The sequence below is a fragment of the Carassius auratus genome, unplaced genomic scaffold (genome assembly GCF_003368295.1).
Source record: "Carassius auratus strain Wakin unplaced genomic scaffold, ASM336829v1 scaf_tig00002951, whole genome shotgun sequence".
NCBI lineage: Eukaryota > Metazoa > Chordata > Actinopteri > Cypriniformes > Cyprinidae > Carassius > Carassius auratus.
Genome location: NW_020523497.1, coordinates 15,630 through 29,591, shown reverse-complemented (window position 1 = coordinate 29,591; position 13,962 = coordinate 15,630). Strand labels below are relative to the sequence as shown.

Genomic DNA, 13,962 nt, shown 5'->3' with positions numbered 1-13,962 from the left:
ACCACATGCTAACTAATTAATCAAGCTGCACCTGGTCTTAAATTTGGCAGTATATCAGGGAAAGAGCATGTGCTGCTCAGTTTATCTGTTTTTCTACAGCAGGTACGTTTGTTTTCAAAGTGTCTGTTTATTGATTATTCTTAATTGTTTTGATTGTGGATAATTTGATGAAATATTTAGTATGTTCTTTTTGTTTGTTGCTTGTAATGACCATGTGTTCAAAATGGCAACTCCTTTGAAGTGTTTTCTCTTTACTTTAATTAGTTGTCTTATGCTAGTCTATTGTTTGATTTGTAATGCAATTCTGGAGTTTATTGGAAGGTTGTTTAATGTTAGGAATTTTGTGTGTGTGTTTTGGTAAAGTGATGCACAAGAATTTACTAATTCTGATTCAGATTGTTGCAAATTATTTAAACAAAGTAATTTAGTCTTTGTAGTCTACACTATATTTTCTTGAAAATTATGTTGGTAATTGGTAAAGTTTAGTAAAGAGTTTATAATTAACTGTTTAAAGTTTTTTTTGTGTGTGTGTGAAATGTGTAAATTGAATCTATGCTAAACAATGCTTCTTTTTATGTGTGCTGGTAAATTGACAAGAGTGTGAGTTGAGGTAACATTTATAATTCTTGTAGATGTAAAAAGAAAATTGAATGTACTTTTTAAATGTATGTTATGTAACTTATCACTCTTTTTTTGCATGTGCTGGTACACTGGTAAAAGAGTTGAGGTATTTCAAACTTTTTGAACTTTATTCAAATGTATTTAGAATATACTGCTGAAGTAAATGTTTAACAAAGCATGGCTGACAAGTGTAACTTTTTCTTTTATGCGTGGTGGTGCACTGGTTAAAGACTGCGAGCTGAGGTAAGGCAACTCTTTGTAACCATTAAAAAAGAATTTGGAATGTACTGCTGAACTCTTTTTTTTATTATTGTAAAATGAAGCATGGCTGACAAGTATAACTTTTCTTTTATGCATGGTGATTCACTGGTTAAAGACTGCGAGCTGAGGTAAGGCAACTTTTGTAACCATTAAAAACAATTTAGAACAGTGCTGAAGTAAGTGTTTAATTGTATAACAAAGCATGGCTGACAAGTATACCTTTTTTTCTTTAATGTGTGGTGGTGCACTGGTTAAAGACTGAGTTGTGTGAGTTGAGGTAAGGCAACTTTTGTAACCATTAAAAACAATTTAGAACAGTGCTGAAGTAAGGGTTTAATTGTATGACAAAGCATGGCTGGCAAGTATACCTTTTCTTTCATTTGGGGTGGCACATTGGTTAAAGACTGAGTTGAGGTAAGTCAAACTTTTTGAACATTTAGAATATACTGCTTAAGTACGTTTAAATGTATAACAAAGCATAGCTAAAAATTGTACATCTTTTCTTTTATGTGTGGTGGTGCACTGGTAATAGACTGCTTTCACTTGCGGCAGAGAGTCGTTTGGCTATCGTCAAGAGAGTCGTTTGGCTATCGTCAAGAGAGTCGTTTGGCTATCGTCAAGAGAGTCGTTTGGCTATCGTCAAGAGAGTCGTTTGGCTATCGTCAAGAGAGTCGTTTGGCTATCGTCAAGAGAGTCGTTTGGCTATCGTCAAGAGAGTCGTTTGGCTATCGTCAAGAGAGTCGTTTGGCTATCGTCAAGAGAGTCGTTTGGCTATCGTCAAGAGAGTCGTTTGGCTATCGTCAAGAGAGTCGTTTGGCTATCGTCAAGAGAGTCGTTTGGCTATCGTCAAGAGAGTCGTTTGGCTATCGTCAAGAGAGTCGTTTGGCTATCGTCAAGAGAGTCGTTTGGCTATCGTCAAGAGAGTCGGCATGCCGCGACCGAAGAAGAGGGCAACGATAGCCAAACGGCTTTATGCTCAGAGACGTGCAAATACAGAGGTTACGCTGAATCCTCTTAAAAAAAATGAGGCATTGCTGTCACCAAAAGCTGGCAGCATTGAAAACCCTTGCAAACTGGCATCAGTAAATGCATCAGAAAACATTGCAAACTCGCATCTGTCAAATACGCAAACCCTTTCAAATCCTTGCAAACCCTTGCAAACCCTTGAAAACCCTTGCAAACCCTTGAAACCCATTGAAAACCCTTGCAAACCCTTGAAAACCCTTGAAAACTCTTGCAAACCCTTGCAAACTCTTGCAAACTCTTGCAAACCCTTGAAAACCCTTGAAAACCCTTGCAAACTCGTATCAGTAAACCTTGCAAACTTGCATCTGTCAAATGCGCAAACCCTTGCAAACCCTTGCAAACCCTTGAAAACCCTTGAAAACTTTCCACAGAAATCAGTGCAGAAAGGTTCTCTCGGTCAAGCAGTTGGCAGCAGTTTTCCACGACCTTCTGGTAAAGCCCTTTACAGTGAAGTTGTAAAACGCTCTTCCAAGGTATGTGAATCGGTCAAGACTGAGGTAAGGACATATGATTTTCAAGTAGACTCAGGCAAGGTCAGTCGACCCCAGATGAGGTACCCAATGAAAAGCAAATCAAAACCCATGCAATCTGAACAAAACATTCCTGCAAGTTCCCATGAAAGTGCTTTGGGTGTTTGTTCTGATTTTCCACAGAAACCCATGCTAAAAGGATCTTTTGATCAAGCTGATGCCCGCTTTGGAAATTCACGCAACAGGCAGTGTGGAGCCATCAGTTTGACGGCGGTGTTGAAAAGCAAGCTGAAGAATGTGCTGATGTGGTCAACACCAGATCTGGACGGTGTCTTGGTTGCAGGAACACGCCTCTATGAGTATCTGAAAAAACATGGTAACATAAAAGACAGACAAGTCAAGGGTAGGAATTACATTGCAGTCCATGAATTACCGAGGAGACACATGTTGGGTAATACTACATTTTCCATTGAGTACACTCATTCTCTGACTGGTTTTGTTAATGTCAATGAGTACCACGAGTATGACCAAGCCATAAGCAGTGTAGCCATGCCACTTGATGTAGCCCTTCAGCAAACTCTACTTAGTGCTGATGCTTTCTTGTTAACCATTTGTGCCAACACATCTGCAGTTATTAAGCAGGGGTCATGGTATGCAGTCGTTGACTCTCATGCCATCAGGACAGACACAAGTTGTGTAGTCTATCACAGTACCATAGAGTCTCTGTACAACTATATTAATGAGATGGCACAGTTGTTTGGGGAACCTGAGCCACCATTTGAGATAACTGGAGTTTTGGTTCATGCAGATGCAGAAGTGTCTGATCCGCTTCAAGAAGCAGGCAGCAGCAGTTTCCCATGCTCTTCCGGTAAAACCCTCTTAAAACGCACAACAAAGGTACGTGAATCTGTGAAGACTGAGCCAAAGACCCCTGATTATTCAGTACCGGTGGATGAACTTGCAGACGTGAGAAACCCTAACCTTCCAACGCAGACAGCCTCTAATGTGTTGCCAAGTAAAGGTAAAAGATTGAGGAAAGAAAAGCACCTTGAGCTGTCAGGTAAACGGGTTACAAAATCACACGTTGAAACCGTTGTAACCGATGACTTGATGATCACTGATGTTTCAGTTCCAGATGTCTTTTTTTCTCCCTTAACACATAATGATAAGCAAGCTTTATGTGAGCTCATACAAATGTCCAATGATAACAGTGACCATAATGTCATAAACTTTGGTCCTATATCAGCTCCGTGTCAGACAAAGACCATTAAACCAGACGGCAACTGTTTTTTCAGATCATTGGCACATGTGATATGTGGAAGTGAGGAGAAACACTTGAAGGTTCGCCGTGCAGTTGTGAAACATTTCAAGATGAATACTCCGCTGTTTGAGCGGTACGTGAGAAGTGAGTATTCTTCAGCAGAGGATTATCTGACACGATCTAGAATGTTTTATTCTGGTTCATGGGTAACAGAAATTGACATATTTGTTGCGGCCGATCTTTTTAAAACCACAATAATGACTTTTAATGACGGCCGATGGAATGCGTACAAACCTAATGGAGAGGTATTCACTCAGAATGCAATTTATCTGAAACACTGTAACCGTAATCATTATGAAGTTGTGACGTGTGTTAAGCACAGGGATCGAGATTCTGTTTGTGCAGGAGCATGTGGAAATGTGGTCTCAAATGAGGTCAGCAAACCATGTCTGCGTAAGAGAAAGGTAAGCGATGCTGCAGAATGTTGTCCTACCAAAAGGCATCGAGAGAGATATCACAACGACAGTGAGTACAGACAAAAACAATTGACGTACAAAAAGTCAAAGTATGGTAATGACCCGGAATACAGACAGAACAAAATTGAGCATGCCAAAGCTAAATATTGTGATGACACAGTTTACAGGGGGAAAAAAATTGAATATGCCAAAACAAAATATTCTGATGACACCGTTTACAGGGGGAAAAAAATTGAATATGCCAAAACAAAATATTCTGATGACACCGTTTACAGGGGAAAAAAAATTGAATATGCCAAAACAAAATATTCTGATGACACCGTTTACAGGGGGAAAAAAATTGAATATGCCAAAACAAAATATTCTGATGACACCGTTTACAGGGGAAAAAAATTGAATATGCCAAAACAAAATATTCTGATGACACAGTTTACAGGGGGAAAAAAATTGAATATGCCAAAACAAAATATTCTGAAGACCCAGTTTACAGGGGGAAAAAAATTGAATCTGAGAAAACAAAATACAGTAGAGATAGATATTACCAAGAGAGAAAAAAGGGAACTCTTCGTGACAAATATCTAAAAAATGTTGATGTTCGATTATCAAAGTGTGAACGTTCTAAGGCCAAGTACTTGAGCAATATTCAGTTCCAAAAACGTGTTTGCCAGTATTCTCGATTGAAATATAAATATAATGTTTCTTTTCAGGCAAATGTATGCGAGTATTCAAAGAAAAAATATCTGCAAAACCTGGCCTTCAAAAGAAGAGTTTGTGAGTATTCAAAGAAAAAATATCTGCAAAACCTGGCCTTCAAAAGAAGAGTGTGTGAGTATTCAAAGAAAAAATATCTGCAAAACCTGGCCTTCAAAAGAAGAGTGTGTGAGTATTCAAAGAAAAAATATCTGCAAAACCTGGCCTTCAAAAGAAGAGTGTGTGAGTATTCTGTAATGAAATATCACAAAGATGTGAACTTCCGTGTTCTTTCAATACAAAAAGGTTGTGAAAAGTATGCAAGAAAGAAGGAACAACAAGACATTGCTGTTGCTATTGGTAATTTTAGACAAGAAATTAGTAGTGGTCTAGAGTTTGTGTGCTGTGTCTGTCACCGTTTACTTTTCAGAAAGCAGGTTGTTGAATGTAGAACACATTGCTATGAAGGCAAAGGTGTAAAAATCGCTGCTTTGGGAAGAAGATGCATCACAACCAGGTATCTTCATGTCTGTGATCAAAAGTGTGAAGGATCTTCTGCTCATTCCTCAGGGTGCAAATTATGGATCTGTCTAACGTGTCATCGAAAAATCCTTTGTGGACAACTGCCTGAAGAGAGCGTTGCAAACAACATGCATTTGGTGGATGTTCCAAATCAACTGAAATGCCTCAACTCTTTGGAACAACATCTCATTGCACGTAACATTCCTTTTATGAAATTATTGTGCCTTCCTCGTGGTAAACAACATGGATGCCATGGCCCTGTAGTGTGCGTCCCAGTTAATGCCTCAGATGTGTCCAATATCCTTCCACGAAATGAATGTGATGACAAGATGATAAGGATCAAACTGAAACGCAAGTTAACCTACAAAGGGCATTATGAGTACAAGTATGTACACACTGATCGTGTTCGAAATGCTCTGAAATATTTAATCCAGTTCAATAAGTGGTTCGGTGATGTGGAGATTAATCAGCAGTGGATCAACTCTTTGAACGAACCAGAAGAAAATGTTGTAGATGAAATGGAGCAACAAGACGTAGTTGAAAAGATTGATGACGAAAATGACCTTGATGAACAGCAAGAGGAAGACCTTACCTACATCAAAGAGCAAAGTGGTCTTTTGTCAGATACGTCTTTGCAACCTGTGGACATCGGTTCAGAAGTAATTGATCAGCATTTCCAAGATGTATTAAATCTGGCACCTGCTGAAGGTAACAGTCCTGTTAGTTTGTTATCCGATAGGTCTAACGAAGCAAAATGTTTCCCTGTTCTGTATCCAACTGGTGGTCCAACATTTCATGATAAGAGGGAGGTAAAAATAACACTGTCGAGATACTTGAATGCAAGAATCCTCAATGCAGATGGACGTTTTGCACGAAGCACAGACTTCATTTTCTATGCACAGTATCTGTCTGAGATTGATCAAGTTGTATCCAATGTTTCAATTGCTTTGCGCAAAGGATCTGAGAAGAGTTTGTTGACTGAAGTGACATCAGATGTACTAACAAACCCAGACTCGTTATCTAAAATCTTGAATTTTGATGAAGGATACAAGTTTTTGAGACCAATCCGTGGAACGCCTCCATATTGGCAGTCTACTCAAAAGGACCTTTTTGCACTTGTAAGACAGCTAGGTATTCCAACTTTCTTTGCATCCTTTAGTTCTGCGGATCTCAGATGGCCAGAAATGATTAGTACTATAATCAAACAAGAAGGGAAAAATCTGAAAGCAGATGAACTTGACTGGTCTGAAAAATGTGGATTGATTAGACGAAACCCAGTGACTGCTGCAAGAATGTTTGATCATAGATGGCATTGTTTTCTGAGAGATGTAATCATGTCTTCAGCTCAACCGATTGGTAAGATAGTAGATTACTTTTATCGGGTAGAGTTTCAACAGCGTGGATCTCCTCATGTTCACTGTCTGTTTTGGGTTGAAAATGCCCCAATGTTAAATGAAGACAATGAAGAAAACGATGGTTTGGTTGCTAGTTTTATTGATCGGTACATCACTTGTGAGATCCCAAGCGAGGATGAAACTGATCTGTTTGAGATTGTCAACTGTGTTCAGAAGCACAGTGTCAGACATTCAAAGACGTGTCGTAAGAAAAAGACAGTTTGCAGATTTAATTTTCCACGACCCCCATCAAGCCGTACCTTTATTACAAGAGGTGGTAGTCGAGACGATTTGAAAAGCGGTGACGGAAAAGATACTGCACGTGCAGTTTTAGAAAAAGTGAAAAAGGCTTTAACAGCTTCTGATATGGATTATGACTCTACTGATGCATTTTTTGAGTCCATTGGTATTAACCAAGCTATCTTTGAGAAAGTGTATGGGCAGTGTTCCAAAAAGAAATCCATTGTCCTGAAAAGAAGTCCAAAAGACGTCTGGGTGAACCAGTATAATAAACATTTACTGCGTGCCTGGCAAGGCAACATGGATATCCAGTACGTCACTGATGCTTACTCCGTAGTGGTTTACATTATCAGTTACATCACAAAAGCAGAACAAGAAATGGGATTGTTGCTGCAACGTGCGCAAAACGAAGCCATGAATGGAAACCTTGAAGCGAGATCATCACTGAAGATGCTTGGTAGTGTATATCTTCACAACCGAGAAGTTTCTGCTCAAGAGGCTGTGTATCGTCTGACCGGTATGCACTTGAAGGAATGTTCTCGTAAAGTCCAGTTTATTCCAATTGGATTGAATCCTGTAAAGATGAGTTTGCCTCTTCGTGTCATCAAAAACAAAGTTGATCAGTCTGGTGAAGAAGCTAGCTTTTGGATGACTAGTCTGGTTGACCGATACAAGAATAGGCCAAACACTGAAGAGTTTGAGACCCAATGTCTAGCAAGTTTTTGCTCTGAAAACAGGATCTTGTCAAAATCGGAGGTTTCTTCACAAAAAAAATCTTCTGAAGACAAGGTGATCAAGCTTAACAACGACTGTGGTTATATGATGAAGAGAACTCGAACTGACCCTGCTGTTGTTCGATATCCGAGATTTTCTCCCAAAAAAGATCCAGAAAAGTACTTTCATTCATTGTTGCAACTTTTCTTGCCACATTATGAAGATTGTCAGCTCAAGCCTGAGAGTTTTAGCACTTATGAGGAATTCTACAACAGTGGTGCTGTGAAATGTGGGAGAAATGTGACTCAAGTCAAATGTATTGTTGATGCTAATCGAGCACTCTTTGAAAAGGAAAGTGACAAAATTGATCGAGCTCAACAGCTTTTGGAGCAAGGTGTTGATTTGGAAGATGCTTGGGCTGCATTATGTCCTGAAACTGAAAAGGAACGTCACGAATGCTTAGAACTAAGGAAGAGTAATGCAATTCCTGATGAAGATGATTCGGAGTGTTCTATTCCAGATCTTGTAACGAACCCTCGAACTCCATACAGAATTGAAACCAATCAGGCTGGAATTTCTAGAGAGGAAGCATTATGTTTACTGCGATCATTAAATGCACAACAATGTGCAATCTTTTACAAAGTACGGAAATGGTGTTTAGAGAAACTTCTTGGTGAAAACCCTGAACCATTTCACTTGTTTGTCACTGGTGGAGCAGGCACAGGCAAGAGTCATTTAATCAAAGCGATCTACTATGAATCCTCCAGACTTTTATCTCAGCTGTCCGAAAACCCTGATGATAGAAGTGTGATTTTAACTGCGTCAACCGGAGTGGCCAGTTTTCAAATTGGTGCTTCTACAATCCATAATACCTTTTCCATAGGTGCCAATGTCAAACTGCCATATCAGCCCCTAGGTGATGACAAAATCAATTCACTGCGTGCAAAACTTGGAGGTTTGCAGATTCTGATCATTGATGAGGTGTCTATGGTTGACCATCACCTTTTGTCTTATGTTCATGGTAGATTGAGACAAATTAAGCAAACTGGTGACTACTCAATTTTTGGAAGAGTCAGTTTGGTCTGTGTTGGTGATTTTTATCAGCTACCGCCAGTCAAGGGAATTCCCCTGTACGTTGATCCAAAAGGAGTGAATCTTTGGGATACCAACTTTGAAATTGCTGAACTAACACAAGTTGTCAGGCAACAAGATGCATCTTTTGCTGAAATGTTAAATCGTCTGAGAGTTCATAAAAAGAACGAAACTCTAAGCCCAAATGACATCAACATGTTGAAGCAACGTGAAACTGGTGAAGAATGCGATGCTATTCATATATTCCCTACAAATGCTCAGGTTGATGAGTACAATATACAGAAACTTAATGAGCGTTGTCCTGAGGCAATCACTATTCACGCTAGAGACTTTGCTAGAAATCCAAAAACTGGAAGAATAGAAAGGAAAGTTGGATTTCATGCAAAAGTTTTCAACTCGTGTTTGGACAAATGTGTTTCCTTGGGTGTTGGTGCCAGAGTAATGCTTAGGAAAAATGTTGATGTTTCTGATGGACTTGTCAATGGAGCCTGTGGCACAGTTGTCCACATAAGCAGAAAACAAAGACGTGATGATGATGATGATGATGATGACTTCCCATCAGCTATCCATGTTGAATTTGATGATCCAAATGTTGGTAAAATTCAGAGATCGAAGCTGCGACAGAAATATTCCCCAAATTCGACTGTTATTGAAGTGGAAGAAGATCAAGTGTCAAACGATGGTGGTTTAAGACGTCAGTTTCCACTTAAATTGGCATGGGCATGCACCGTTCATAAAGTGCAAGGACTCACCGTAGATAAAGCGGTCGTCTCACTTGACAAGGTATTTTCTCCGGGACAAGCATACGTTGCACTGAGTCGTGTGAGAACCCTCGATGGACTAATAATTAATAACTTCAAAGATTCTGTCATATATTGTAATGAGAAAATTGACTCTGCTATGAAAAACATGCCCCGACTTGCTTTAGAAAATTACAGTTTTGTAAAGGCACCTGGCATGTTTACAATTGCTCTTCATAATGTACAAAGTCTTCGAGCTCATGTTCAGGATCTTCAAGTTCACAGACAGATAATGAATGCAGATTGCATCTGTTTAACTGAAACGTGGCTAAAAGTTGAAGACCAAGTACAAATTCCAGGATTTGTTTTTAAGAGCAATCCAAGAGCTAAATGTTATGACAACAGTACTCCACTTTTCACTGATTTAAAACAACAAAGAGGAGGTGGAGTTGGACTATTCTGTTGTGAAAGCATTCATTTTAATGTCAGGGTTCCAGAACCTTGTAACTTGGAATGTCTATACTTTGCAGTTCCACATCTAAGTTTGAATGCTGCTTTGCTGTACAGACCTAATTCATATCCACTTAATCGGTTTCGACAAAATATGTTGCATGTTATTGATGAGCTGGAGAAACAGTCAGGAAAGAAAGTGATTATGGGAGACTTCAATGAGGACATCTTGACATCATCTACAATTGGTACACTAATGGAACTGCATGGATACAGTCAACATGTGCAACACCCTACCACTGAAAAAGGTACACTGATAGACCATGTCTATGTTAAAGATGCAGAAAATGTCTCTGTTGAAATTGTGCAAACATATTACAGTTTCCACCAAGCAGTCCTTATTTCACTGAGGTAAAAATGAATGGGTCTAATTCATGAAACGCGAGCAGAACTAATTTTTGTGTAAATCACGTGTAAAGTGGTTTTGGGGTAAATTTTTGGATTCATTAAAACGTTCGTATTTTCCTAATGTTAGTTGGTATGAAAGAAATCTACACCTGCTCCCAGCCATGTGTAAATAGTGCGTTTAACGTCTGAACATTTTGCTCATTAATACGGCTGCATTTTAATTCACATTAATCGGGTACATATTTACACAGCGTTTTGAAAAAAAAAAAAATTATATATATTAATTACATAAGGTTTTTCTTTTAAGTTTTATTATGAGAGCCAGTAATAGGATCTGTAATATGCTTCCAAACTTCCTTTTTAGGACCTCATATGCCACTAGTACGCTTGAAGATTAAATGTGGCGTTTTGAATGAACTTCTGATAATAAAACTTCAATTTTTGCAGCTGAGAAAGGTTTCTTTTTCAGTCGCTTTTGAGAAGACATGTTGAAATCCTTCGTTTGGTGTCATATGATGCTCCTATATAGTTGCCAGTCGGATTTAATGGGCGTGATTTATGGTAATTGAGAGTGAGCGTGCACGCGTGTCCCATTTACGACTGATTGGAATTCATTAACACACACACACATTTCACTATCACATCTGACCTTTACGAAGTTTTTGTGAATCAGGAGAAGAGTTTTTGGGAAGTTCTCTTTACGCGCAAATCACTCAGATATTTACTCGTATATTTATGAATGTTTCATGAATGAGACCCATTGTGTGTGATTTATGTAATGAAATCTGTATAACCTGCATTATTTATTTCTTGTCTGTGCTCTTACTTGTTCAATGTTCATCCTGAGCTTCCAACTGGCATACAACTGCAGGGCAAGTGTACAACTGGCGACGGTATGTTCTAAGTCTATCTATATCTAAATGAATAACTCTTATAATGATCCATCAGTTGGATATGTACAGCTGTTCCATGTTATGATTGAAGTATTATCTGAAGGTAATCCATTTTATCAATGCAACACTCTGAAATGAGAATTGTATCACTGTATTGTCTGTTCTGTTTTTGTGTCCTTACGATATGAGCGCTATCCTGAGATTCCAACATGGTCCGAGTCCAGTTAATCCAGCCTGTAATTCAAACAAGTGATCATCATTTTCAACCCAACATCTCCCATAATTGCTCTTCTTTCTTGAGCTAGTAAGCTTCACTCAGCCAAGGTAACTGTAGTATTTACTTTGTATTCATCTTAATGCTTTATTATTATTATTATTATTATTATTATTTTAATTCTGCTTAAATTCTCAGTTTTGAGAGATTTATTTTTAACTGACATTTAATCCATAATCTAATTTCAGTCATTCTAAGCCATCCAAATCATAATGGATGCTTCCAAACATTATAGGAAACATCTACAAAGACTGCCTGCATCCATCCATTTGTCTCTTAATATCACAATTAAGTCAATAGAACAACACAAAATTGGTAAGTAGACTGAGTTGTGCATGATTACACAAGCAGAATAAAGGCATGGTTAAATTCATCAACTATATGCAAGCAAATCTGCAAGTCATCTTTTTAGACGTATGAAATGCACAAGTCAGAATTTCTCCCATACAAGAGAATCTGTACTCCATCCAACACATAATTATGTACCTCAATAACTTTCTTAATGAAGAACATAACTGATGAAAATGTAAATATAGTAGTGCCAGAATAAAACTGACTAATTTGTTCAGGCATGGTTTCACCTAATAGCAATATCTTTTCAGGTTTGTGCATCAAGTCTCACTAACTACTGTCAAAGGTAAGTGTGCAGATGTCTACATATTTCACTAAATGTTTCAGATGTGCAAACACTTTATCAAGCTGTTAATGTTCCATGAATGTATTTTCAGATTTCTGCAATATGCTACATATTTGAAACTTCCTCCTTATCCTATATTAGATTTTTTTCTTCGCCATGAACTGTTTTTATGAAGAGGCACACAACCAATCAAAAGGTAAATTCATATATCTGCAATACTCGAATTGATTCATTTCTTAAAGCAGTCTTTCACCTGTTGATACTTTTTCAGGTTTGTGCAATACGTTACACTTCAAACTTCCACCTTATCCATTATGATTCTCTGTTCCACGGACTGTTTTTATGAAGAGGCACACAACCAATCAAAAGGTAAATTCATATATCTGCAATACTTGAATTGACCCATTTCTTAAAGCAGTCTTTCACCTGTTGATATGTTTTTCAGGTTTGTGCATGAAAACCCAATATCTACTGTCCACTGTTCCCAAGAGGTGAGTATACAACATACATAGAAATCTGTACAATGTTTCAGTTGTGTAAACAATATCAATCAGTTAATGTTCCATGACTGTATTTTCAGATTTCTGCAATATGCTACATATGTGAAACTTCCTCCTTCAGTATTGGATTCTCCACTCCATGAACTGTTTTTATGGAGAGGCACACAACCAATACAACGGTACGTTGAATTGTATGTGTGCAAAGCCTGAATTTACCCATTTGCATGGTTTCACTGAATAAATGTACATCTTCTGGTTTGTGCATCACAACTAAATATCTACGGTCAAAAGTTGAGTGGAGAGTAATGTCTACGTAAATTACAAAATGTTTAAGTGGTGCAAACTCTAATCAACTTGTTAATGTTCCTTGAATGTATCTTTAGATTTCTGCAATAGCTACAGTTGAAACTTCTTCCGTATCCATTAAATGATTCTCCACTCTATGAACCCTTTTTATGAAGAACACAACTGAAAAAAGGTAGGATCTATTATCCTTTGTGCTTCTTAATCAGAAGTTGATACTAATTTGACTTAACTTTTCTTCTTCTCTTTCTTACAGTGAATACAAAATCATTGTTCAAGTATCTTCAGAAATAGTCCCGGCAAAATTCTAAACTGATGCAGTCAATAGTCAAAGATCTCACAAATGCATAACCACAAAAGTAACACAATTCTATATGAAATGTTGTATGGATGGCTTGTAATATATTTGGTCTATGTACAGCAAATTTACATGCCAGCCAAAGGAGGATGGCTTGCCCCTGCTGAGTCTGGTTCCTCCCAAGGTTTCTCCCTATACCTCCGCTGATGATCCTCTTCACTAATTTAGGGAGTTTTTCCTTGCCACTGTTGCCTTCTGGCTTGCTCACTGGGGTTTTAAGGCACAATATTTTCAATGTAAAGTGTTTGTAAAGAAAAATAAATACATGATGAATTAGAATATACTTTTGTCCTTGCTTTCATGAAGTTTAATGTAGTCTATCAATGTCCTTTTTTGTTTACTGATCTACATTAGATGTTCTGAGTAGAATTTGTGTGTGTGTGTGTGTGTATATGTATGTGTTTTAATTGACATCTCTGAGCACAAATCATATCACACTGGGTTACATAGAGAATACATGACAATGGATAACCTGAATGCAAAAAAAAAGACTATCATTTTATTTCATTGTACTATTAAACCTGGAATTGGAGAAAATGGTTAAAGTATATTTAGTGTACACAACAGAAGTATTCATGCTGTAAGGCAGTGATCCTCAAATCTGGCTCGCAAGATCCACTTTCCTGCAGAGT

At 38.0% G+C, this 13,962-nt stretch overlaps 2 protein-coding genes across 2 annotated transcripts; both read left to right on the top strand.

Moving 5' to 3' along the window:
- Positions 1-945: 945 nt before the first annotated feature.
- Positions 946-4,869, top strand: LOC113070050 (uncharacterized). The gene is made up of 2 exons (XM_026243212.1): positions 946-1,010; positions 1,415-4,869. The coding sequence occupies exons 1-2, from the start codon at positions 946-948 to the stop codon at positions 4,695-4,697; spliced, it is 3,348 nt and encodes a 1,115-aa protein (XP_026098997.1). The 3' UTR covers positions 4,698-4,869.
- Positions 4,870-4,878: 9 nt separating this feature from the next.
- On the top strand, positions 4,879-13,612 carry LOC113070058 (uncharacterized). The gene is made up of 10 exons (XM_026243217.1): positions 4,879-10,265; positions 11,213-11,582; positions 11,721-11,847; positions 12,135-12,169; positions 12,261-12,365; positions 12,441-12,538; positions 12,615-12,660; positions 12,750-12,848; positions 13,053-13,147; positions 13,229-13,612. Exons 1-2 carry the CDS (start codon positions 5,063-5,065, stop codon positions 11,287-11,289), a joined length of 5,280 nt encoding a protein of 1,759 aa, XP_026099002.1. The 5' UTR covers positions 4,879-5,062; the 3' UTR covers positions 11,290-11,582; positions 11,721-11,847; positions 12,135-12,169; positions 12,261-12,365; positions 12,441-12,538; positions 12,615-12,660; positions 12,750-12,848; positions 13,053-13,147; positions 13,229-13,612.
- Positions 13,613-13,962: the final 350 nt, after the last annotated feature.

What these genes read in the sequence shown, in the direction of transcription:
- LOC113070050 (XM_026243212.1), top strand. Translation starts at nt 946, where the DNA reads ATGGCTGACAAGTATAACTTTTCTTTTATGCATGGTGATTCACTGGTT. An exon ending in GTTAAAGACTGCGAGCTGAG is followed by an intron (nt 1,011 to 1,414) that starts GTAAGGCAACTT and finishes CACTGGTAATAG; the next exon opens with ACTGCTTTCACTTGCGGCAG.
- LOC113070058 (XM_026243217.1), top strand. Translation starts at nt 5,063, where the DNA reads ATGAAATATCACAAAGATGTGAACTTCCGTGTTCTTTCAATACAAAAA. An exon ending in ACACCCTACCACTGAAAAAG is followed by an intron (nt 10,266 to 11,212) that starts GTACACTGATAG and finishes GTTCATCCTGAG; the next exon opens with CTTCCAACTGGCATACAACT.